At 36.3% G+C, this 25,045-nt stretch overlaps 1 protein-coding gene across 3 annotated transcripts in view; it reads right to left on the reverse strand.

Moving 5' to 3' along the window:
* GLCCI1 (glucocorticoid induced 1) overlaps positions 1–25,045 on the reverse strand; it is a 119,778-nt gene that overhangs the window by 17,208 nt on the left and 77,525 nt on the right. For 2 of the 3 annotated variants that reach the window (XM_027769144.1, XM_014585056.2), the window contains exons 4-6: positions 13,121–13,237; positions 8,084–8,236; positions 2,660–2,870 (exon numbers count right to left, since the gene is read on the reverse strand). In XM_027769144.1, the coding sequence (XP_027624945.1) occupies positions 2,660–2,870; positions 8,084–8,236; positions 13,121–13,237 (481 nt within the window). The remainder of the gene's footprint in view (positions 1–2,659; positions 2,871–8,083; positions 8,237–13,120; positions 13,238–25,045) is intronic. The other variant, XM_014585057.2, reaches the window with a different exon arrangement.

A 25,045-nucleotide genomic window follows, 5' to 3' on the forward strand; every position in this document is an offset into this window, starting at 1 on the left:
GAACTCATCTATCATGTTCCCAGTACACTTCTTTTCTGTTCCAGCATCTTTCAACTATCTACAGTAGTACAAGAAGAAAAAAAATCTTCAGAATGCACTGCCCAGTCTTACAACCATCATTATTTCTACTTACCATTTTACCCCTACTACAAGTGTTATTGGGGCCAACTTGGACTTTACTTATCCTTTCTACCTGTAAAAGAATATGAGTATTGGAACTAACCAGACACCTGTTTCACTATTTAGCATCTGTGTAATCTAGAACTAGTTACTATTATTTAACATTTTCATTTATCTTCTAAACAAGCACTTTATGGGAAGCAGAGTGTGTTCATCTTTATTTTACTGTGAAACATACATAGTAAAATGGTTATGAATAAGTAACTAAAGGTGTTTGCTCTAGTAGGATGCCTCAGTGAAATGCAAGTTTTCTGCTCTGACGTTCTAAGAAATGAAGACTTCCAACATGAAGCAAAGATACCTGACTACTATCTTCGATATGTCCTTAATGAAAGAAGGGGAGGAGGGCTCCAAGGTCTTTAACCCTTTGGCTTAAAAGCCATGCTAGGTATATGTGAATGCATGCCCAAAATCCCTAAGGGGAAAATAGGGAAGGGGCTGTGGTGAGGCCCCCCCCGGGGGGGGGGTGATTTCTCGCTGTCTTTCTGGTGAACGCACATGCCTTATAGCAAAAATCTCTTTACATACATTTTGTATGTTTCTAAAACATACACAAAAAAAAGAAAGAAAGAAAGAGTCAGGGCCAAGAGGTGGCGTGGTGGTTAAGGGTGCTGGACTTCCACATGGCTGACAACAGTTCAAGTCCTGGACCTGGTGGATTGCTTTCTCACTTTCTCTCTCTGGTCAAATTGAAATAAGTAAATAATAAAGTTAAATAATTATTTAAAAAAAGAAAAGGAAGAAAGGGTCAAAAAAAGGAGATGGGGGAGGCCCAGCTGCAGTAGCATAGTGGTGGTACTATGCTCTGTCATGCTGGAAGCCATATGGAAGATGGGGGTTTGGTTCCCATGTTCACCTGGGCACACTGGGAGTAAAACTGTATACTCATTATCCTAACTGGCTGAGGAAGGCTATGTGTGTGCTGTGGCAGGAAAGTCACAGTGTGAGACCCTGTGTAGTATACTTTTTCTTTCTCTCCTTCTCTCATGAAAGAAAAGAGGACAAAGTCCAAAGTAATTTCCATTTAACATCTCAAAAATATTAGAAATGATGATGAATGAAGGATGCCAGGCACGAAAGAATACACACCACACCATTCTGTTACTTTGAAACCCAGTACCAGGGAAAAACTAAATTATGGTGATGAAAGTAAGAATAGCGTTACTCTCAGGTGAAGAGGGAAAGGATATTGTCTAAGAAAAGACCTGAGAGAATCTCCATGGAATGATAAAAATATTCTATATCAGTATCTTTACCTTGATTTAGGTAATGGTTTAATAAGTACATGCTTATATAAAAACTTGGGCTGAGCATTTAACATACGGGCACTTTAAATATAATAATACTGCAAAATAAAAGGAATTACAGTGGCTGGGGGGAAATCAAAATATGGACCATAAAAACCATGTACTATTTTATAAACCTCAGCTTTTCCTTTTTTTGATACATTTTTTAAAAATAAAAATACTGTTGTTTGTTTCAAATTCATAATAGAGTACATGCAAGTGAGGGAAAAAGAGACAGAGTGGTACACCCCTCCACAAGGTCTACTCTCACCACAATCCTTGTCCTCTAGCCCATTGGATCCTGGGCACTGCCCACCCTGTTCCAGGCTGACTGGGTTGGGGACTTGAACCATGGCCATCTTGTGGGGTAGAACCTCTTTTGAGCAGTATATTACTGCTGTGTTCTGGAACCATCTCTGTAAACTTGAGAGTTTCTATGGTTTTAAGTTTTTGTTGCTATTGATCTATTTATTCCTGGTGATAAGTAGTAAATGTGTTACACATTTGGTATTTCTTTGAAAGCATCTAGGAAGGTAGAAGCTGGGCAAGCTATGTTGCCTCTGTGACTAAGTCTTAGGGGGCCAGAAATGGAAAGAACTGAGTGAGCGGTAATAGATGAGTGCCTGACACAAGGACAGGAGTGCACTGGGAGGCAGTTTGGGCCTGATGAACAGTAAGAAATTCCAGAAATTCTCAACAGTTAATAATTCTTCTACATACTATAAAATAATCCCTGATATTCTATAGGTACTTACGGAACTTTATTTACTTGCTTAAAATACACTCATTCTACCAACAGAATTTTTTAAAATTATTTTCTCCACAATCAGTCTAATTATGAAATCTAAATTTAGGCATGAGAAATATAGTCTTCTATAACCATTAACAGCTCTGGATAAAACCTAGGAAGAGACCTGTGCATGACACGATGTGAAGCTGTACACATTCCATTTTATAGCTTTCATTTGCTGTTAGAACCATGTGCTTCTCTGACACATTTATGGAAGATGTTTGTGAGAGTCACAAAGGGGGCATGAGAACCAATGAACAAACAAACCTAGATTAACCAATCTTTTACAATCTCACCATTCAACAAAAGGAAAAAAAAATGAATGCAATGGTCTAAGAAAAAGAATATAATGAGCAAAGCCCAACAACAAACCGTCTAGCCATCTGGATGATTCCATTCTCACCTTTGTCACGCTCATACAGCAAATCTTCTGTTGAGCAAGGGCTACCATCCTGGGATTCCGGGGGACAAAAGGGAGAGACGCAGGGTGAATGACTGCTGCAGCTACTGCTGCGCTCCTGCACAGAGGGTGTCTGAGTGTCAATGCTGCGAGTACTACTGCTCCTGTAGTGAGCAGGGAGTGGAGCTCTTCGTCCATCCGGTATATCCAAAGGCTGTAAGAGGAACACCATTGAACATGTAAGCATCAGTGTATATGTTCTATTCATACAGAAAACAAATGGTATTTCCTTTTACTTAATATTCTGTCACTATTACCATCATAATTTATTCTTCAGAGAATAAAAATAAAAAGTTTGTGTCTTAATTGTTGGGCATGTTACCTTTTTTGTACTAAAATTTTCTTTTCAAATAAGATTATTTGACTTAAAAATTCCATAGCTACAAAGGGGCTAGCAGGTAGCACGGTGGTGAAGTAACTGGATTTCACATGGCTGGCTGCGCAGTTTGAGTCCTGGCCCTGGCAGCTTGGGGAATATACCAGACACATGTGTGTATATGTCCAAGGTCCCAAGAGGAGAATGAAGAAGAGGCTGAAGCATGGCCATATCTTCTGGGGGTGTTCTCTCTCTCTCTCTCTTTCTCTCTCTCTCTTTTTCTCTCTCTCCGCCTCCAGTGAGCACAAAATCTTGTAGCAAAAGAAAAAAAAATCCATATCTCCTAAATATATTAGTAGATTAGTATTTCTTATAGTACTCCTTAAGAAGAACAAGAGTTCAAATACTGCAGCACTAATGTCTAATACTGTGACTCACATACAGAGGACATTCAATAAACATTTGCTGAATGAATTTGCTGAACTGCTAAAAAAAAAAATCACTTTTAACTGCTAGTAAGAAAAAGTGAAAGTCATTCACAACGTAAAGAGTTTTCTGTTTGTTCATTCTTTCCTATTTAAATTTTTTAGAGGCCAGGACCATAATCATACTTCCTATTTCCTTTGCAAATTACCCTTTCTTGTGAAGAGGTTTTCTATTAGTACTCGATAGAGAAATTTTTATTTATTTATTTTTTAGGTTTTTGTCATAGGGCTTGTGTGCTTGCCAGCAAAAAGAGAGACAGACAGAAAGTGAGAAATCACCCTCCTCCCCCAGTGGGATGGCCGTGCTGCAAGCCTCTTTCCTCCATTCTCCTCTTGGGACTTTGAGCATGCGCGCGCGCGCACACACACACGCACACACACACACACGCTCCTGGTGTTATTTTCAAGCCATCAGATCTAGGACTCAACCACAGACAGCCAAGTAGGAATCCAGCCATCTTAAACATCATGTCACTTGGTGGCCCCAATGGAGAATATTAACACAATTCAGAACAATCGTAATAATTTGGTATCTAACTAGTTAGAAGTACTTGTAACTTTGCTTGTTCTAAGTGGCTATACACAAACAGGAAAGCATGATCACAGAATCATATATTCTGGACTTGCAGACACCTCACAGTCATTAGTTCAAAATGTCTTATTTTCATAAATAAAAAGCCTAGAGATCAGAGCTACTGGTGGCACAGGACTTAAATTAAGTGACCTCACAGCTCTTGTTGCAAGGGCCTCTTTCTACTCCTACTACAAAATAGGTCCTATCCAAATTTCCTCATTTGTGTGCTAACAAAGTGAAGTCAACACGTAACATTCCACATATTAAAATCTTTCTCAAGTAATTAAAAATTGTTCCATTTATTATACAGAAAGGATTTCAAAGCTAAGAAAAAGAGCCAATGTACTGTTTATTTACTATTGATTTTCACTATTGAATGTGTCCCTTGCTTCTACTCTGAGCTTTGACATTTTAGAGATTTCAGAAACAGTGTCAGAGAGGACATGGAAGAAGTCTTAAACTGCCAAGATTAAAAATGTATCAATATTTATGTAGGAAACAAGTTAAAGCTGGAACCTGTGACTACCAAAATAAAAACTTTATTTATTGTATATAGTGCCAATAAATCAAAACTCAAAACAACTTCATAACCTGAAAATGACTACTCTATTGTAAATAGACTTCTCAATTATTTAAATAGTTTATTTTATAAACAAAAAGAGCAAATCTTTGCCAATTAGAAATAAAATGAAAGAATACTAATTTAGCAAAATTCTAAGAAAATATTACTTTAATAAAATTGTTAATATTGGTTATCAGTTTAAAAATTTATCAATTTGTAGCTAAAAAAAGATTGTGTTACCTTTCCTTACATGCTATTTGATAAATACAATTTCTCTTTATTTTCATTTCTTAATCTATAGTGGATAATATACACCAATTTCTTTAATTATTTTTGTTTTGTTGTGAGGTAGAATGATTACAGTAACAAAACAGATCTATATATTCATACAAAATAACAGTGAGAAATATAAAGGCTTGGAATATCAATATAATAAACATGAAAATTTTTTTTTAAATAGATTCATGGTGACACTTTGATTTATAAAAATTTAAGGTACACTTAATCATAAATCTAAAATTTCAAAAAATTAATATCTTAATTATAAGTCTGTATATTATCCCAGAATAAATCTGGAATGGCTATTATTAAGATGATTTATTTACAAGGACTATCTTAGTAAGCTTTATATTTTGGTATAGTTTTGCTTTGACTTTCTTAAAAAAATCAATAAATAGGAACCTGCAGATGGCATAATGGTTAGATTGTTGGCCTCCCACGTAGTCAACCACGGTTCAAGTTCTGAAGCCGGCAGCTTAAAAATCACACCGGGGATGGTGTGTGTGTACACAAAATTCCAAGAGGGGAATGGAGAAGAAGGATTGCAGCACAACCATCTCCCTAGGGGGTGATTCCTTGCTTCCTGTTTCTCTGGCGAGCATATTTCACCCCCCCATAACAAAAAAATCTCCCTCAAAAAAAAAAAAAAAGATATCAGTAAACATGTGCATGATGATCTCATCCTCCAAAAATTAGATAAATTTCAATTCCTTATATTACTACTCATCAAAAATTTTAAATATAGGACCAGTAGATGGTGTAATGATTATTTTGGTGGACTCCCACATATTCAACCATAGTTCAAGTCCCAGACCCGGTGGCTTGAAACTGACACTGGGTGCATGTGTGCACAAAATCTAGAGAGGAGAATGGAGGAGATGGTATTATGGCATAGCCATCCCCCTGGAGGGTGATTTCTTGATTTCTGTCTCTCAGTCTCTGGCTCTCTGGTAAGCACACATGCCCTATAGCAAGAACACTCTCTCAAAAATTGAAAAAATTTAAATGTATGAATGTTTTGAACTTGCAATTTCACTTACAGAAAATTTTTAGAAAGAGTACACAAGGTTTCTAAAGCACTGCTTGTGATAACAAAAACTTAAAGCAATCTAAATGTCCATCAATAAAGGATTTAAAATTATGGTACATTCACACAATGATTTACTATAGACTAGCTTGTGAACACACATACAGACACACACACACACACACACACACATACTGGGAAAGATACACAAGAAACCACAAATAAAGCTCATATCTACTAAAAATAATTAAGGGTTGGAAGAAAATTTTTGAGTCCTGGATGCAGCAGCTTGAGTGTATGTGAGTATGAACCCCCCAAATCCTGAGAGGAGACTGAATAGAAGGGATTGTGGTATGGTCATCCACCCAGGGGGCTGATTTTTCACTTTCTCTTTGGCAAGTACATGTGCTCTATGGAAAAAAATAATAAAATAAACACTATTGGAAGGAATTAGATACACATCTGATATACATATTAAATCATATTTTAGTGCCCCCCCCTTAAAAATTGAGAGAAATAATTAAGCCAAAAGTTACATAGTGGCATATTCAGTTGAGTGTATCTTTTAAAATGTAGTGAAATACAAGTTCATATGCAGTAGTATCCAGATATTTTTTTCTGGACCTGAGGTAATTTACAAAGTATTTTTCATTAATTAAATAATGGATCAAAGACTTAAATGTAAGAGAAACTAAAAATTTATAGAAGAAAACTAATTATTGTGACTTTGGATTAGGCAATGGTTCCTTAGTTACAACGTGAAAAACTCAAGCAACAAACTACAATGTAAACTAAACATCAAAATTTAAATGTTCTTCAAAGAATATCAAGAAAGTGAAAAGATAAATTAGCTAAATGGGATATAGTATCTTTCAAGTGACAGCCCAACTTTTAAATTGGGCAAAGAATATATTCAATAGTCAGGAAAGACATCAACATAATTTTCTTTTTTGGATAGAGATTTTTGCTATAGGGCACGTATGCTCGCCAGAGAGACAGAAGGTGAGAAATCGTCCCTCAGAGGGGATGGCCATGCTGCAATCCCTTCTTCTCCATTCTTCTCCTCGGGATTTTGGGCACACATGCACAGGCACAGGCATGAGTTTTAAGCTGCTGGGTCTGGGACTCAAATCACAGCCAACTATGTGGGAGTCCAGTCATGTACCCATTATGCCATATGCTGATCCCCAGACATATTTCTGCATGGAAAAATAAGCCATGACTTTCCAGACAACCTAATAAATAAACCTTTCTTCAAAGATTTACATATGACCAATAGCATATGAAAAGATCCTTAATAAAACTGGCCATCAGGAAATGTGAAACATCAATATAATTAGGTATCACTTTATACCCACTGGATGGCTATAAGAAAAACACAGATGAGTACAAGTGTTTACAAGGGTATAGAAAAATTAAAACCTTCACACAATGCTGGTAGGACTATAAAACGGCACAGCAACTTTGGAAAATACTCTGGAAGTTCCTAAAAAAATACTATGAAAAACAGTCTGGTAGTTCTTCAAAAGGTAAACATAAAGACATCAGCAGGTATATAAAGCAAGCAAAATTAACATTATATTCACACAAAAATTTACATATGAATGTTCATAGCAGCATTATTCACAATGGCTAAAAAGTACAAACAACCCAAATGTCCTTCAAGTGATGACTGGATACATAAAATCCATACAACTGAGAGTTATTTGGCAATAAAAGAAAAGTTGATACAGGCTACAAAGAGATGAACCTTAAAAATACTATGCTAAGTGAAAAAAGTAACAAAAGGTGACATAATGCAGAATCCATTCATATGAAATGTCTAGAACATGAAAATTCATAGATACAAAGTAAATTAGTGGTTATGTAGGGCTGGGGGTGCTAGAGGGAAATCAGGGATGACTACCAAAGGTAAAAAGTTTCTTTTGTAGGTGATGAACATGCTGTAAAATTATGTTTGCACAACTCTGTGGCCATGCTAAAAATGATCAAATTGTGCACTACATGGGTAAATTGTATGGTATGTGAATTGTATCTCAATAAAGTTGTTACCAAAAAAAGTACTTTGGAAACAGTTTGCAATATGAAAGAAAAAAGGAATTTAAATATCCCATGTAACCTTACCTTGGACACTTCTTCCTTCCCATTATTTTCTTTAATGAATACCTTTTCTAATTCGGGACTTATTCCTTCTACATTGCAGGGCACACGTGAAATAGATGATTTTGGCACTGATATATTTGACAGTGGCATAGGGACTGACCTTGATCCAGTAGCCTACGAGATAGAAAATAAAGTGGTATCAAATTATCTGTGGTTAAGGCAACCAAGAACTAAAAAGCATCGCAAATCTTAAAATCAAAACTTAATATACACGGTTATTTTTGACGTTTTAAAGACAGTAAGAATTCTGATCCATATATAGAAACTTAAGTTTTAAAGTAAAGAAGTAAGAAAAAAATTACGTAAGAGTCAACATAATCTTTGAAACTCCCTCTATGAAACAGAAAGGTATAACTGTATAATGTATACGTTTACTTGGTAGAAAAACAGCCAGCATCTTCTGCACTTATTTTTTTTCTTTTTGTGTTTAATTGGAAAAGCGTAGCTGAAATCACATAAGTTAAATGTATCACTTGACTTCACTGTATAGTTCTGTGTGTGTGTTGAAAGATTTGTTTTCCATATAGTGAAAATTACCTAAGTATTTTTCATTTCCATTTTGTCAGCCATTTAAAAAAACCTATTGGGGCACAGCCAGGTACTATGGGTCTGTAGTGAAGTGGACTGCAGTGCTGGAAGCCACATGGCAAACCACAGTTCAGGTCTCCCACCCAGTCTACCTAAAATGAACTGGGCACGTGTGCGCACACCCAAAATTCTGACAAGTTAGAAAAAGGGGATTGCAGTACGACCGGCTCCTATCAAGGGTGCCTCTCTCTCTCTACATATGTTCTCTACCATCAGTTAAAAAGAAAAGAAAATTTAGTAAGTAATGTGGCAATGATACTATGTTAAGTTCAACAAAATTCACTTAACGACTCTAAGGCTGTTTTTAAATTCCTTTCCAGGAGTTCTCGAAACTGATAGTTGTTATACCAAAAAAATATACCAAAAAAGGTAAGACAAGCATTTGATGCTCAAGGAACTTACACAAAAGGGAGGGAATAAAAAAAAATAAACATTAAAAAGAGGTAAAAATTAAAACAATTTTGGATCTCTAGCTTACATGGAAGGATTAAGAGTTGATATATGATTCATAATGAGGTGAATTGCTACTCTAACTAGTTAGCAAATTAAGAATATTTCCCATACTCAATGCTGTGCTCCTGCTATCTGTGAACTATTGCCCTTAAATGTCCTTTACCTTTTACTTATGTGTGAGCTTTCTTCATAGTGAACATCTAACTCTTCATACTTTTGTGTTTCTACAGTATGGGAATTTTTTTTAAGAATTATTTTATTGGGACCAGCAGTTAGCATAATGGCTATGTCGCTGGACTCCCATGTAGTTGACCACAGTTTGAGTCCTGGACCCAGTGCCTTAAACTCACGCCGGGCGCGTGTGCGTGCGTGCCCAAGATCCCGAGAAGAAAATGGAGGAGAAAGGGATTGCGGCATGGCCATCCCCCCTGGGGGGTGATTTCCTGCTTTCTGTCTCTCTGTCTGTCTCTGTCTGTCTGACACACATGCCCTATAGAAAAAAATAAAAAAAACTCTCCAAAAAAAAGAAAAAGAATTATTTTATTTAGCTTTATTTATTTATTTAAACTTGACCAGAGAAAGAGAGGGAAAGTGAGAAAGCAAGCCACTAGGTCTGGGACTCAAACCACAGTCGACTATGTGAGATTCCAGCGCCCCTAATCACCATGAGATGCCACCTGCCAGCCCCAGTATGGAATATTTTTCTTTCAGTACTTTTACAGTTTTCATATTTAAATACTTTATCATGACTTATTTTCATGTACAGTGTAAGGGTGAGGTGTAAGTATTTTTTGCCACATAGTAATCCAACTGCCTCAACATTTCTGTATAAACCTTGTATTTTATTTTCTTGAGCTACTATTTGATAATCCCTATTTATAACTCTATTTCAATTGCTATAATTTTGCAATATATCTTGCAGGAAATTCTTTTCAAGTTTTCTTCTCTTTTAATGGGCACTGCTTTTGAAAACATCTTTTCAAGTAATAAAAAAAATTCCTCTTAAACTTTCACTGGAATTCAAACAATCTGTACATTAATTTTAGGCAAAATGCTATTTGAAAACAGTCTTTCTATCCAATAATGTCCTAAGGCTTTCTATTTATGCCTTATATTACATATCCTCAATAAAGATTATCAGGCCAGTCGTGGTCTGGTGGTCAAGGGAACTGGATCTTACTGAGCCAACAGCATGCTTGGAGTCTCAGACTCAGTGGCTTGAAATCATGCCAATCATGCCAGGAGCATGTGCATGCGTACTCAAAATCCTGAAAGGAAGGAGAAATGGAAAAGGAATTATGGTGTGATCATTCTCCATAGGAGGTGCACTGTCCTGTCCTCCCTCTCCTTCTCTCTCTCTGCCTATGGCAAATGTGCTCTCTGGCCAAAAAAAAAAAAAAGTCATTTGCATAATTAAGTTTAATTCTAGGCATTTTCTATTTCTTCATTATATTTTAGATCATATTATTGCTGGTTTAAGAGAAAACTACTCAATTTTTAAATCTTTATATTTTATCTAATCTCATATTTCAAACATTTCCCTTGTATCATGGAAAATTCTAATCATAAACCTAATTAGAATAGCATAACGAATGATTAGGTATGCATAAGCCAGTTTCAAAAGTATCAACATTTGGCAATTTATTTAATCTAAATACTATTCCTTTTTTGTTCTTGGAATATTTTAAAGCACACTGTAGACTTCATTTCACCAACAAATATTTCAGTATAAATTAAAAAAAAGAATTTTTTTGGAGATTTTTTTTCTATAGGTTTGCATGCACTCGCCAAAGAGACAGACAGAAACAGAGAGAGAGAAAGCAAGAAATCACCCCCCAGGGGGATGGCCATGTCATAATCCCCTCTTCTCTACTCATCTCCTGGGATTCTGAGCATGCATAAGCACCCAATGTGAGTTTCAAGCCACAGGATCAGGGACTTGAACTGCAGTTGGCCATGTAGGAGTCCAGTGTCTTAATTATCATCACACTATCTGCTGGCCCCGAAAAAGATAATTAATTTTGAGATAATCATATGCCCCTTCCCCCCCCCAAAAAAAATGTAAATCTGAACAATTAAGTGTTTTTGTTAAGTCAAGTCAATTGAACTAGTCTAAGTCCACTGGATTCATAGAGAAAATGAGTTTGAAAAAATAAAAATAACATTAATTCTATCAGATGGAAGATAAAGGAAAGCATGCATGAATTTTCATTTCCAATGTCTGAGGTTTATCCATTTGTTTTACAGCTTTGGTGAGATATAAGTGTCATACAATAAAATAAATCCCATTTTAAGTATACAGTTCATTGGGCTTTGTTGAACATACACAGTCCTCCAAATAACAGTACAGTCACATTTAGAATTTTCTATCATCTAAAAATTTACTAGGGCTTCTGCAGTCAATCCTTACCTCCAACACTTTCTATACTGTTGCCTTTTTGAGAATTTAATACAATGAATTATACAATATGTAGCCTTTTGTCACTGACTTCTTTCAGTAAGCATGATGTCTGAAGATTCAACCATATGTGCATGTATCAATAGTAGTTCCTTACACTGTTCTGCTGAATCTTACTAATATCATATGGATATTATGTCATGATGTTTATCCATTTACCAGTTGACGGCTTTTTATTTCCACTTTCTTACTATCATAAATAACGCCTCTAAGACTGTTAACAAGTCTTTGTGTGAATGTGTTTTTATTTCACATGAACAGATACCAAAGCATGGAAATTCTGAGTTCAATGGTCAATTAATTCCTAAGAAAATGACAAACTGTTTACCAAAGTGGCTTTACGTGGCTGGCTACTCTAATTGTTCGACATCCTCATCAGTACTTGGTACTGTCAGTATTTTTCACTTTAGTGATCTTATCATTAGTTTTAGTATTTGCTTTGATCTGCTAAATAAATCACATATTATATGGGAATAGTTGTACTTCTTTTTCTTACTGCCCTATTTAGAACCCCTAAATTACTAACAAATTATGTCAATGATTACAAACATCTGTGGCATGATTTTTATTTTAACAGTAATACTGCCAATATTTTACTGTTAGGTTCTCACTACCTTTGTGGTAAGTCACATTAGGAAGTGTCCTATTTTTTAGTTTAATAAGAGTTATTGTTGCTATTTTAAAATTGCAAATGGATACTGGATTTTTATCAAATGTTACTTAGCATCTAGAAAATCAAGGGAATTCTTTCTACTTTGACTTTCTAATTCCATAAACTAAATTAATACATTTCCTAATGTTGAATCATCCTTATCTTTGTGAAAGGAATTTGTTTTGATACATGTCTTGGGTTTCTTCTGCTAACATTTTCACCAACATTTGTAAGTGAATTTGGTCTTAGAAAATATTTCCCAAATTTTGCTCCATAGGACATATTAGTACATGTTTCTGGAGGTAAATAAAAACTCTAGTCCTCAATTTCTTCATTGATAAAATATATAAAGAGAGACAGATGGGTTAAGAGACTTGCAAAGATTAAATAATATAAGGCCCATAGCTGTTCAGTAAATGAATAAACTAGGATTCCAGCCCAGACCATTATTAGCCTTGAGACCAATATACTCTGTTTTCTCTGCACTGAAAAGAAGGTAAACATATGGCTTAAAAAAAAAAAAAATCTTCTTATAACATTTTAAGGAACAGTAGTAATTCTACAGTGCTAAAGATTTACATTTTTTAAAAAATTTGTTTATTTCTGCCTTTCAAGAAAAAGAAAGACAAGCATCTTCAGCAGGGTCTCACTGCAGTGTGCCCACAGCCTTCCCAGCTGGCCAGAAGTATCAGCTGACCCAAAAATGGAATCTCTATCCTCTGTGTAACTTCAGCATGGAGCTGCTGCAGCTGGGCCTGGGTTATTCTTTTAAAACGTAAAATGATGAATGCACCCTTAATATTGAACCAAAAGGAATAATTACGATCTTGACAAGAAGTTAGCCTACCTGAGTGTGACTGATTGTTATATGGTTGCCATGGAGAGGTGACTGACGATCTTTTTCCTTACTGTGGCGACTACTTTGTTTACTGCGTTGTAGTTGCTGCCTCAGTTTGGCAATCTGCTTTGAGGGGAGAGAAAGAGAAGCAAGAAAATAAAAGTGAATACCAATTTTTTAATATTTACTTCTTCAATTTTTAGATGTTGACAAATGACCTTTTTCCTCAAGGTTTCAAGTTAAAATTTCATCATGGTGATTTATTTCTTCCAATTTTTTGAATAAGACTTTGAAAAAGAGACATGAATATATGTTACAAATGCTTCACTTCTACAAATTTAAATAGTGTTAAATACAAACTAAATTTCCCCAGATTATTTCAGATTTCACCTTCATAACACCAGAAATGTTTTTTTAAAAAACCTGTATAACAAAAAATAATTTTCAGATGCCTACTGACTGAAGTTAAACCTAATTTATTAATATAAGGATCACATTAATTTCTAAGATCCTGTCTTAGATAGGCTGAGTACTGCTATTTAAATGTTGTTTTGGATTTCAAATTTTTCCTACTTTTGGATTATTTGCATTTATATAATGAGATACCTTGGGGATGGAACCTAAGTCTAAACCTGAAATTCCTCTCTATCCACCTTATGCACATAGTCCCATGATAATTCTATGCAGTCTTTTTGTATTGCAGCATTTTGACTGCAACTTATCATATGAGATTAGAAATGGAATTTTCCACTTGTGGTCTCATGTGAACACTCAAAAAATCTAAGATTTTAGAGCATCTTGGATTTCAGATTTTCAGATTTGGAATGCTCAACCTGTAGGAAGAAAATGGATCTGTTTTATCAATGCCTAAACACTTCATAATTGCATATTCCATGAAGAAGGAGAATCAAAGCTATTTAGTATTATAACTTACTAATATTTAATACCATAGTATATATTACTCTTTATCCATACAACTTTTATTTCATATATATATGTGTGTGTGTGTGTGTGTGTGTGTGTGTGTGTGATATGACTTTTAAGAACAATATAATCGAGAGTGTATTTTACTAAGAAGGGTCAAACTCAAGGTTTAACAGAAAAGTCATTACTATAATATGGTCTGGAATTCATTAGATTAGTTATATATTTCAAGAGATGTATAATATACTTTAAGTGTGTTAGACAAAGAGCAAACAAAAAATTCCTGAGAATCTTAAAAAGAACCATTAGCAATTTAGGGAAAGTTATTTGTTTATCTTTTTTTTTTTTTTTTTCAGAGAGGTTTTTGGTATAGGGCATGTGCGCTCGCCAGAAAGACGGAGAGAGACAGAGAGACAGAAAGTGAGAAATCAACCCCCAAGGGGGATGGCCACACCACAATCCCTTCTCCTCCATTCTCCTCTTGAGATCCTGGAAACACACGCACATGTGCCCGGCACTGTGCCCGGCACTGAGTTTAAGCCACCAGGTCCGGGATGCGAACCATGATCAACTACATGGGAGTCCAGAGACATAGCCATTATGCTAACTGCTGGTCCCTTGTCTTCAATTTTAACTGTCAAAGGATTCGTGCACTCAGGAATGTACCTGAGTGTGTGTGAGAAGAGAGAAAACCCTGCCAACGGGGCACAGTCATGCTTCCTTTTTCTTCCATCTCTTTATCTTTTCAGAAACCTGGATTCACACAAACATATCCGTCAAGTTCTTTTCAAGCTGGGCCAGAATTCAAACCACTGTTTCCCACATAGGATCTAGCCTTTTATACACAGCCCTTAACCACTGTTTTATGGAGCCAGCCCTATGAAAGTTTAAATAAATTTAAATATTAAATATATTGGTATTATTTATTCTTGTAGAAAAGATGATAACATTAATCAACCAACAATTATTCCTTAAATACCTACAGTGAGCCCATTTTTCTTACATGATAGACAAATGTAAATATAAAATCAAGTAAAAAAAATATTGATTTCTTAGAGAGATAATGCAAAAATACAACATATTGTGGAAATAATTTAAATACCTTGACTAGCCATGGCAATAAAACATAATAGACAATTAAAATTAATGCCTATAAACTCTCAAAGGGAAAAGTACTGGGTTGTCAGAAAAATTGCGAAGTATTCTATGTTTTTCTATGCAAAAATGTATCATGAACATTCAGACAACCCAATATATAAACTGTGGAGAAAATAAATTTTTATCTGTGGAGAAAAGAAGAGAAACAGTATGAAAAGAAATTAAACACTTCTGTCAAAAGAATGATTTCTATTTTCTTTTAGATTAAGATTTTTAGATTCCTTTCCTTTTTTACAGTTTATGGATCTCTCATGCCATGTCCTTCTAAAAGATGTACAAATAAGATGATGTAAATATTTGTGTTCTCAGCTCTCTATTGAATGACATGATTTTCTTCTAGGAAACATTAATTTTCATGAGAAAAGGAATAAAAATTAGTAGGTAATCATTATAAATCAAGACATATTATTCCCTATGATAAAAAATAGAACTTCAAATTGTATAAGTCATTTAATTAGGACAGAAGTATTAAATTAAGCGTTTTCTGAATATTAATGATGCTTTAGTGGTGCTTCAAAATGTCCAAGAGCTTGTATAGATGAACTCAGAATACCTAGAGATTAATCAGGGTAATTTCTACTTACTCATTTTTAAAATAATCATTAAAAACAAACAAAAATCATCTCAAATTGATCTAATCAATCTATTTTTCAAGGCTTCTAACTCATAAAAATAAAAACAGAAAAGTTTTGTTGTAAACAGGTTTAACAAACTCTTTTAAAAGAAAAAGCATACATCATATCATAAACCTTACTTTGCTTGAAATACCAATTTAAACAGTGTGACCTTAACAGTTTTTTTCCCCCACGATTCTGTTTACCTTTGGATTATAACATTTACGCTCTTTATTTAAAGTTCAGTATGAATTATGGTAAAGGGAAATCCATCTTCCTAAATATATATATGCTTGGAACATTACAAAATCTAATCAGAAGTTGATGAAATAGAAGCAAGGCTCCTTCACCATAAAGTCTTCTTTTGCCTCAATATATAAGAGTGTTACAGTACGTTCAGAGGAATGGCAGACCTACAGCACATGGCAGTTCCAAATACTCCCACCTTTCACAATCACTACTTAGAATTTCCCTTCTCTTTTCAGCCTTTGATGTCAAAGAGTCTTCATGACTATCAGAAGCCACCTCTTCTCCCTAACCTCAGTAATAGTGGAGAACAAATACAAAGAATCTCTGGGAGAAAGGAGCAGAAGGAAGTTATAATTTCCCCTCTCACTTCATCCACAGCCCTGAATATCTTTCTAAAACAGCCTCTCTAAACCCACACTTCATCACACCACACACGCTTCTGGTCCTCAAATTGGTGGGCATATCCAATCTAGCAGCAATGATTAAATGCCCAACATAACTTTCCTTTAAAAAGGGAATATGAAGTTACAATGACTATGGATTTTTAAAACTAAAACTATAGATAAAGCATACTTTATTTTTTTAAACATTCATTAGCTAATCTGTGGCCTTAAAAAAAAATGAAGAAAAGGAGTCTTCTTTAAACATAAATGAGGCCCCCCCAAGACATTAGGTCCAAGGTTATATAAATTAGAGAATAAGTGACCCTGGGTCACAAAGAAGATGCAATAATTGCTCTGAGAAGAAACAGCATAAATAGTTATAAAAGAAAGATTAAAATATTTGTGGAATTAGATAAAATAAGGGGGACCAGCAGTTGGCATAAAGGCTATGTCAATGGACTCCCATGTAGTCGACTGTGGTTCGAGTCCTGGGCCCGGTGACTTAAACTCAGGCCAGGTGCGTGTGTGTGCGTGCCCAAGATCCCAAGAGGAGAATAGAGGAGAAGGGATTGTGGCGTGGCCATCCCCCCTGGGGGGTGACTTCTTGCTTTCTGCCTCTCTGTCTCTGTCTTTCTGGTGAACGTATGTGCCCTATAGCAAAAACCTCTCAAAAAAAAAAAAATTAAAAAAAATAAAAAACAGGAACTGGCCCCACTTAAAAATCTAAGTCCAGGAATACTTTTTTTTTTCTTTTTAATTTACCTCATTTATTTGCTATTTTTGTCCTGTTTGCCTTCTCCCTGCATTATTAACATCCAAAACCAAAATAAAACAAAACTCAACTCTTAGCCTCAAAAGACCAAACATTTTTTCCCCATGGACTGAAGGCAAGAGAAATACTTCTCAGAAGAAATTCTATTCTATAGTAGGCTAGGAAAATGAGAAATTATAACTTAAAAAGAACTAAGTAGTAGCAGTGGTAAGTGAAACAGGATTCTGGTGCTTTTGGAAGAGGAGAAAAAATTGGGGAATTAGCCTAGAACTAGGAGGCATTATATAGATTATCACTACCAAGTGACCTGGCATTCCCTCAGGTTAATCCTTATTATCCACTGGCACCAATGAGTAAGTATGAGGTAGTTCGGAATGCCATCAATTGTTATTTCTGCTGTTGTGATAGGATGGATAGTATGTCACTGTTATCCTAAGACAGACCTATAAATTTTATTTTCTATAAAAAAAAAACTGCTGCACGCAATGGTAAGGGACTATCTCACTATCACAGGGTGGTTGATATAACCAACAGTTCACTAACCAATGTCTCAGTGGGGAAGATATATCCTGGGTATCAGACACCTAACTTATAATCAAATTTTTAAGACATAACCCACTCAAGACCGGGGAATTAATTCTGGAGGTCTGTTTCTCCAATTTAACAGGAACAGTCTTTTGAAAAGAGAAAATGCAATGTATACCTGAAGCATAAATAGTAGTTTATATTCAACAGTCATAAACTTTGAACATTTAAAAACAACCTGCCCTAGGCTGTTATTTTCTGTTGTGCAGTCTGAGTACTGAACAAGTATCAGGCATGAGACTAAGAGGGTATGTATGGGGCCTAAAATCCAGGCCAAACCAAGCTCTAGAACCACATGGCCCAGTGTAGGTTCAGATATCTGGCCCAGCTGAACTGAAAGACACTGGAGGTGTACAAGTGCCCAAGATCCTAACAAGCTGGAGGCTGGGGAAAAGGAATTGCAAAGTGACCCTGTCATAGGTATTTCCCCCTCTACCATACTACTCTCTATCATGAATAAAATAAATAAGCTTTAAAAAAACTTTTTAAAAAGTTAAGTTTATAGGACAAGACAGAGAAAGAAAAACAAGCACTGAGAACTAGGTCTCACTCCACAATCCCATTCAGCCAGCCAGAATCACAGGTACACATACCAGCATGTATACGTAAACCAGGTAACCAAATTCCAATCTTCTACACGCTTCAATACCACAGTGTTGCACTACTTCTGTGCGGGGCCCATACAATATTATACTAGCAGGGCTGCACCCACTGAGAAGGGCTGTGGGTTTTCAATCCATGCAGGGTGTCCTTTAGGGAAGTGCCATTTACAATATGGTGACCACCAGCTAAAATTCTACCTAATAGGAATCAAAAATAGATTTTCTTTATCTTTCAAAAAATAAAGCAGAAATACCATAAATAAGTGAAAAGGTAGACCATACATTAGGGAAATTCACAACATATATTCCACAAAGTACTTGTATACAGAGTTTATAAAGAACTCCTAAAAAACAATGGGGATAAAAAAAAAAAACTATTTAAAGAGCAGGCAAGACTTGAGCAGAAACTTAGTAAAAGAGCACAAGAAATTGTGCTCACCATTACTTTCATGAGGGAAATATACACTGACAACCAGCAGAAAAGGCATCAAGCAACTGGAACTCTCTGTAGGTTGCAGGAACCTGGCTCAAATGAGGTAAGATTGTGTAGCTCAGCTACCAGGGGGGAGAGAAATGACATGCCCAAAGGCTGTAATGAGGTTCTAAGGTGCCTGGTGGGAAACAGGGAGAAAAAAGGGAATCATGCTGGTATGTCAATAAGGGTATGGAATGGTCTCCTGTCTTGTACTGAAAAGAGGAATGAGCTACTGGACAACACCTCTGCAAATAAATAACTATAGTATCTGTTAATGATGCTTTGAACAATGAACTGAAACATCAGAATACAATCTCTTTGTCTAAAGAGATAGTCCCATAACAAAAACATATTCTTTGCCAAATGCAGGCAACACAGTTTTAGATTATAATTCAATGCTGAAAATGCTTTGATAATGCACTTGGCAACCTTAGGCTGACACTAGTAACATATTCTAATAATCATTCAAAGAGAACTTGCAGGACAGTTTGACAACTGTGTCAAACACCAATATAAAAGCATCATTAAAATTTGTCTAATAACTACTTATTGAGTACTAGCAATGTAAAACATGCTCTACCACTTACTGTTATGTGGATTATCTAATTCAGTTTTCAACAAAAGCACACGAGATAGTACTCTAATTATCCCCACTTCAGAGGTAAGGAAACAGGTAAAAAGATTACAAAGCTTGCCGAAAGTGGGGTTGGCTCTGTGGCATAGCAGTAACGCAGTGCTCAAGAGAAGCTGAATCCAACGTAGTGACTGTGGTTCAATTCTTAGCCCAGTCCATCTAGAACATGCTGAATGCATGTACTAGTGCCTATGATCCCATGTGCTAGAGAACTGGAGGAAGGGGATCATGGCATGTCCATACTCTCTCTCTTGTCTTTCTGGCTATCGCATGTGCCCTATAACAAAAACCTTTAAAACAAAACAAAACAAAAACTTACTTCCTTACTTCCTTTATGTTGGAAAGATTCCAAGCATTCTTTATTAAGAAAAGATGGACAAGGTGTTATGAAATAGTTAGCTGACTGTACACTAACCTACTAACAAGTTTCTATTTTTTTTAAATAAGCAGTTTGTATAACCTAAACATTTGTTCCTATTGGACCCAGTTTTAAAAAATAATGAGGCCCAGCAATAGTGGCATGCATTCCTAAGATACTGTTCTCTGCAGGCCAGGACCACATGGGAGACACAAGTTCAATTTCTGGTTCAACCTAATAGTGAGTGCAGTGGCATGTGCCTATAATGCTGGCAACTCAGGGAAACTGATGCAGAAGTATCCTCAGCTCAATGTTGGCCTGGGCAATATAGCACAATCCTCTGACAGAGTTGGGCCTGGTGGTGCGTGCCTGCATTCCCATCTGGGAGACTAAGAGAGAAGGACTGTGACACCGAGAGACCTTGTCTTAAAAAATGAGAGAATTATATTGGGAACCAGCAGTTAGCGTAATGGCTATGTCGCTGGACTCCCACGTAGTCGACCGTGGTTCGCATCCCGGACCCGGTAGCTTAAAACTAACGCTGGGCGTGTGTGCGTGTGTGCACAAGATCCCGAGAAGAGAATGGAGGAGAAGGGACTGGGGGATGGCCATCCCCCCGGGGGGGTGATTTCTCACTTTCTGTCTCTCTGTCTCTCTGTCTGCCTGGCGAGCACAGGCGCCCTATAGTGAAAGTCTTTCCAAAAAAAAAAAAAGAAAAAGAGAATTATAAAACATTTTTACAACTCAATTTAGGCATAAATTTTATTAGATAAAGGAAATTTTATTAGATAAAAATACACATAGTGTATTTTTAAAAAGTTTATTCCATAATTCTTTCTATTTCAAAGTGATAATAAAAAAATATCCACAGTATTATCTTGTGGGATCAGAGAAAGATTGTTGCAATTATTTTCACCTACTGTAATTAAAAATAAATATTTTCAAGTACCAAAATTAAAAGAACGTTAGGCATAAGGCACATTCTTAGTTAAACTATAAGAAAACCTTTATGTTAAAAAGGAAGACTGTATCAATTATAGTTATTAGTCATTTTAACAGAAAGCAAGAAACATCCTTTATCCTCTCACTTTATTGCCTCAGACAGTTCCATCTAAGAAAAACTATCCCACTAATAAGAAGGCTTGTTGGTAAGATGAAGCAACACTGATTTTCTTTCTTTCCACATCATTTTCAACTTTTGTTGAACAAAATCAGAATAGTAAAAATAAAACAAAACAATCAAAACAACATTACAATAGTATTATCTCTGTTGCCGCTGGGACAAAGAGCAAGCTTGCTCACTGCTTATTATAAAGTAGATTCCCCAAGCTCCATGTTCCTCTCCGGCAATACATGTGCAAGTATTCAGCTAACCCTTACCGTCCCCATGAGACTTGGGGTCCAAGAGAATTGATGTAAACTTGATGTTTTTGTTATTTGCTGTGCTAGGACTAATAATAAAGTCCTTTGTCTCTAAACCAAGAAACTCCTACCTTCTTCCAGTACTAGACTAATAAATAAATAAGTAGGCTGCAAGTTGAATACAGTTAAACTGGAAACCTCAGAGGGTATACTCCTTCCTTTGTATCAAATTAAGAGAGAAGAAATTTCATAAAACCTGGAGAGACTGATGTATGTTCCCTACAACTAAGGGGACATGATGGATATTTAACTCCCACTCAAGATATTCTTGCATGACAATCAGTCAAAACTCCTAGACATTAACTAGACCAAAAAAAAATTGTGAGAATTTCTTAACCATTTGGGAAATTTGAGTGGGAAAACTATAATGGAGGGTTACATTAGAATGGAGCACAGCCAGCTGAAAATCTGAAGGTTATTTCTATAATCCTAGAGGCTGATGAGAGGTTAAGGACTCACTAATCCAGACAGAATAGCAGGTAAGATGTGCAACAACAGAGGGATCTCCAAAGACACCATGAAAATATTGTACAAGAGAAAGTCGGCTTTAAATACCTTTTAAGACCAGAGAATACTAAGCTTTTGATAGTATCAGTCAAGTAGGAATACTTCCATTCCCCTTTCTTTTCTCTTACTCCTCCAGATTCCAGAAGGGTGAGAACCAGTAGCTGTGGAGTTAGGGTAGAGGTGAGCAAGAAAGAGAGGAAAGGTGCCTCTGATCTCTTGGCCCTTGATAAGTTGGCCAACTGCAGTAGCCTCTCACTGGGAGAAGGGAATAGAAGATGGAAGCTTTACTATTGTAAGAGATCAAAAAGCAATTGCTCACTGAAAAGTTTAAGAGTTTAAGAGTCATTAGATTTCAGTTTTCTACCATGGATAGGAGAACTTTTCTCACTAAGGACAGCAGGAGCTAATCATAAATTTGTTTTGTGACTATTCCTTAAAAAGTTTAGTTATTTTTGGGAACCAGCAGTTAGCGTAATGGCTATATCGCTGGACTCCCATGTATTCGACCACAGTTCGCGTCCCAGACCCGGTGACTTAAACTCACGCCGGGCGTGTGTGCCTGCGTGCCCAAGATCCTGAGAGGAGAATGGAGGAGAAGGGATTGCGGTGTGACCACCCCCCTGGGGGGTGATTTCTCGCTTTCTGTCTCTGTCTGGCGAGTGCATGCACCCTATAGCGAAAACCTTTCCCCAAAAAAAGCTTAGTTATTTTTCAGGGACCAGCAGTTAGCGTAATGGCTATATCGCTGGACTCCTATGTATTCGACCACAGTTCGCGTCCCAGACCCGGTGACTTAAACTCACGCTGGGCGTGTGTGCCTGCGTGCCCAAGATCCTGAGAGGAGAATGGAGGAGAAGGGATTGCGGTGTGACCACCCCCCTGGGGGGTGATTGCTCGCTTTCTGTCTCTGTCTGGCGAGTGCATGCACCCTATAGCGAAAACCTTTCCCCAAAAAAAGCTTAGTTATTTTTCAGGGACCAGCAGTTAGCGTAATGGCTATATCGCTGGACTCCTATGTATTCGACCACAGTTCGCGTCCCAGACCCGGTGACTTAAACTCACGCTGGGCGTGTGTGCCTGCGTGCCCAAGATCCTGAGAGGAGAATGGAGGAGAAGGTATTGCGGCGTGGCCACCCCCCCGGAGATGATTTATCGCTTTCTGTCTCTGTCTGTCTGGCAAGCGCACACACCCTATAGCAAAAACCTCTCCGAAAAAAAAAAAAAAGCAAAAACAAACAAACAAAAAACCTTAGTTATTTTTCCATGAACATGTATTTTTCCTTAAATACCTAAATAAGCTTCTTAAGTGATAGACTGAATCTATTTTTTCTTTTTGGAAACTCTGGATGTTTTACACAATAATGAAGATAAAGTCTCAGTTATTTGATGTTACTACAGACACTGACACTGGATGAACAAATATACTATCACAAAAAATTGTTTATATATGTTAAAACATATCTAAACATCTGCCTTTCTTCCTTTTTACCTCAACTAAATGTCTGTAAATCAAGTACCATAAAAAGTGCTAAGTATTAACCAAATTTTTATCATTTACTTAGAAGACTTCCTAAATTCTAGTTATGCTTTAGAAGTTAAATTATGTTATTTCAGCAGGGAACACATATCTACCCAATGGAAATGTATACTAGTACACTTGTTTAGTTTATAAAGTCTAAATAAATGTTAGGTTAACAACTCTCCAAAATTGAGAGTAGCAAAAGCAATCTTTTATAAATGGAAATTATGTCTCCTTGGGATTCATTTCCTTACTATGGATATAACTTCACTGTACACAAGCATCAAGTATAATTTTTAATAAATGCACTGATAATCCAAGTGCCATTTCTTTATAGGTAAAGTGTTCTCTTTTTTTAATAATTTCTAAAAAATGATATATATTTCTTTCCTTGGGGCTGGTGGGCTTTTTGAATTAAAGAAACATACTGTTCTCCAAATTTAAACTTTTCACTTTTCTACCTTTAATAAATTTCACTTCCTTAATAGTTATTATTCTTACTTTCTGGACCTTTTAATTCAATCTATCTTCTGTGTCTCAGCTTCTCTTCCATATTTTAAATCTCTATCTTTTTGTGTTTTAAATGACTTGCTCATCCAAACTTTCAATTTGTAGTTGAAACTTTTGATTCACTAATTCTGTTATGTCAACTTAGTATTTAATCCATCAAAATATTTTATTATTTATTTATTTATTAGATATTTTTGCTATAGGGTGTGTGCATTCGCCAAAGAGAAGAAACAGAAAGCAAGAAAACATCCCCCCCAAGGGTGATGGCCCCACTGCAATCCCTTCTCTATTCTCCTTTCAGGATTTTGAGTATGCACACATATATACCTGGTGTGAGTTTCAAGCCTTGGGTCTGTCACTAGAACCATGGTTGCCATGTGGAAGTCCAACACAGTAACCACTATGCAACCTCCTGACCCCCAAAAGGTTTAATTTCACTTACTCTTATAATTTATAAGATTTGAGGGGCCAGCCGGTGGCATCATGGTTGGGATGGCTGGATCTCACAAGGAAGATTGTGCAGTCTGAGTCCTGGACCCAGCAGAGAGGTACTTGAAGCACCTCAAAATCCCAACAGAAAGGAGATATGGAGAAGGGAACTACAGTGTGACCATTTCCCATAGAGAGTTGGCTTTCTCTCTCTCTCTCTGGTAAGGGCACACACCCATTGGCAAATTATTGGGTTGTTGGAAAAGGCATGACATGTTTTTATAAATGACAACCCAATAGAATAAAAAAAAATAAAAACAAAAAAGATTTGGAAATGGGCCTTTTCATTGTACCTATTTTTATTTACTCACTCATAGCAAGTTATCACTTCATTTGAAGTTCCTAATCATTAGAAGTTATTTTTACTGTGCTCTTAATTGTATTTCCTCAGATGTAAATTATCCTATTTAATGTGTCTGATGTCTTTTATGCTAACAGATTTCCTTATCCTCACTAAAATACTTGTTTGCAAGCTCACCTCATATTAGAGTTTTATCCTTTATGAGTTCTTTCCTGTCATGGTTCACAGTTGCTCACACTAGCCCTCTGGAACTGTACAGCTCTAGAGCACATCTAACATTAGGAAAACTAGAGCTTCAATTCCACATGGGTACAGATGCCATGTCTACACATGGCATATAGATATTCTTTCCATTTTTGTATATCTACAGTGTCAGGTAGAGTTACCTGAGGTCTAGTTTTACTACCTAGAAACATGGCTCCATTTCCCTAC

The sequence above is a fragment of the Tupaia chinensis genome, unplaced genomic scaffold (genome assembly GCF_000334495.1).
Source record: "Tupaia chinensis unplaced genomic scaffold, TupChi_1.0 Scaffold148792_1, whole genome shotgun sequence".
Lineage (NCBI taxonomy): Eukaryota > Metazoa > Chordata > Mammalia > Scandentia > Tupaiidae > Tupaia > Tupaia belangeri.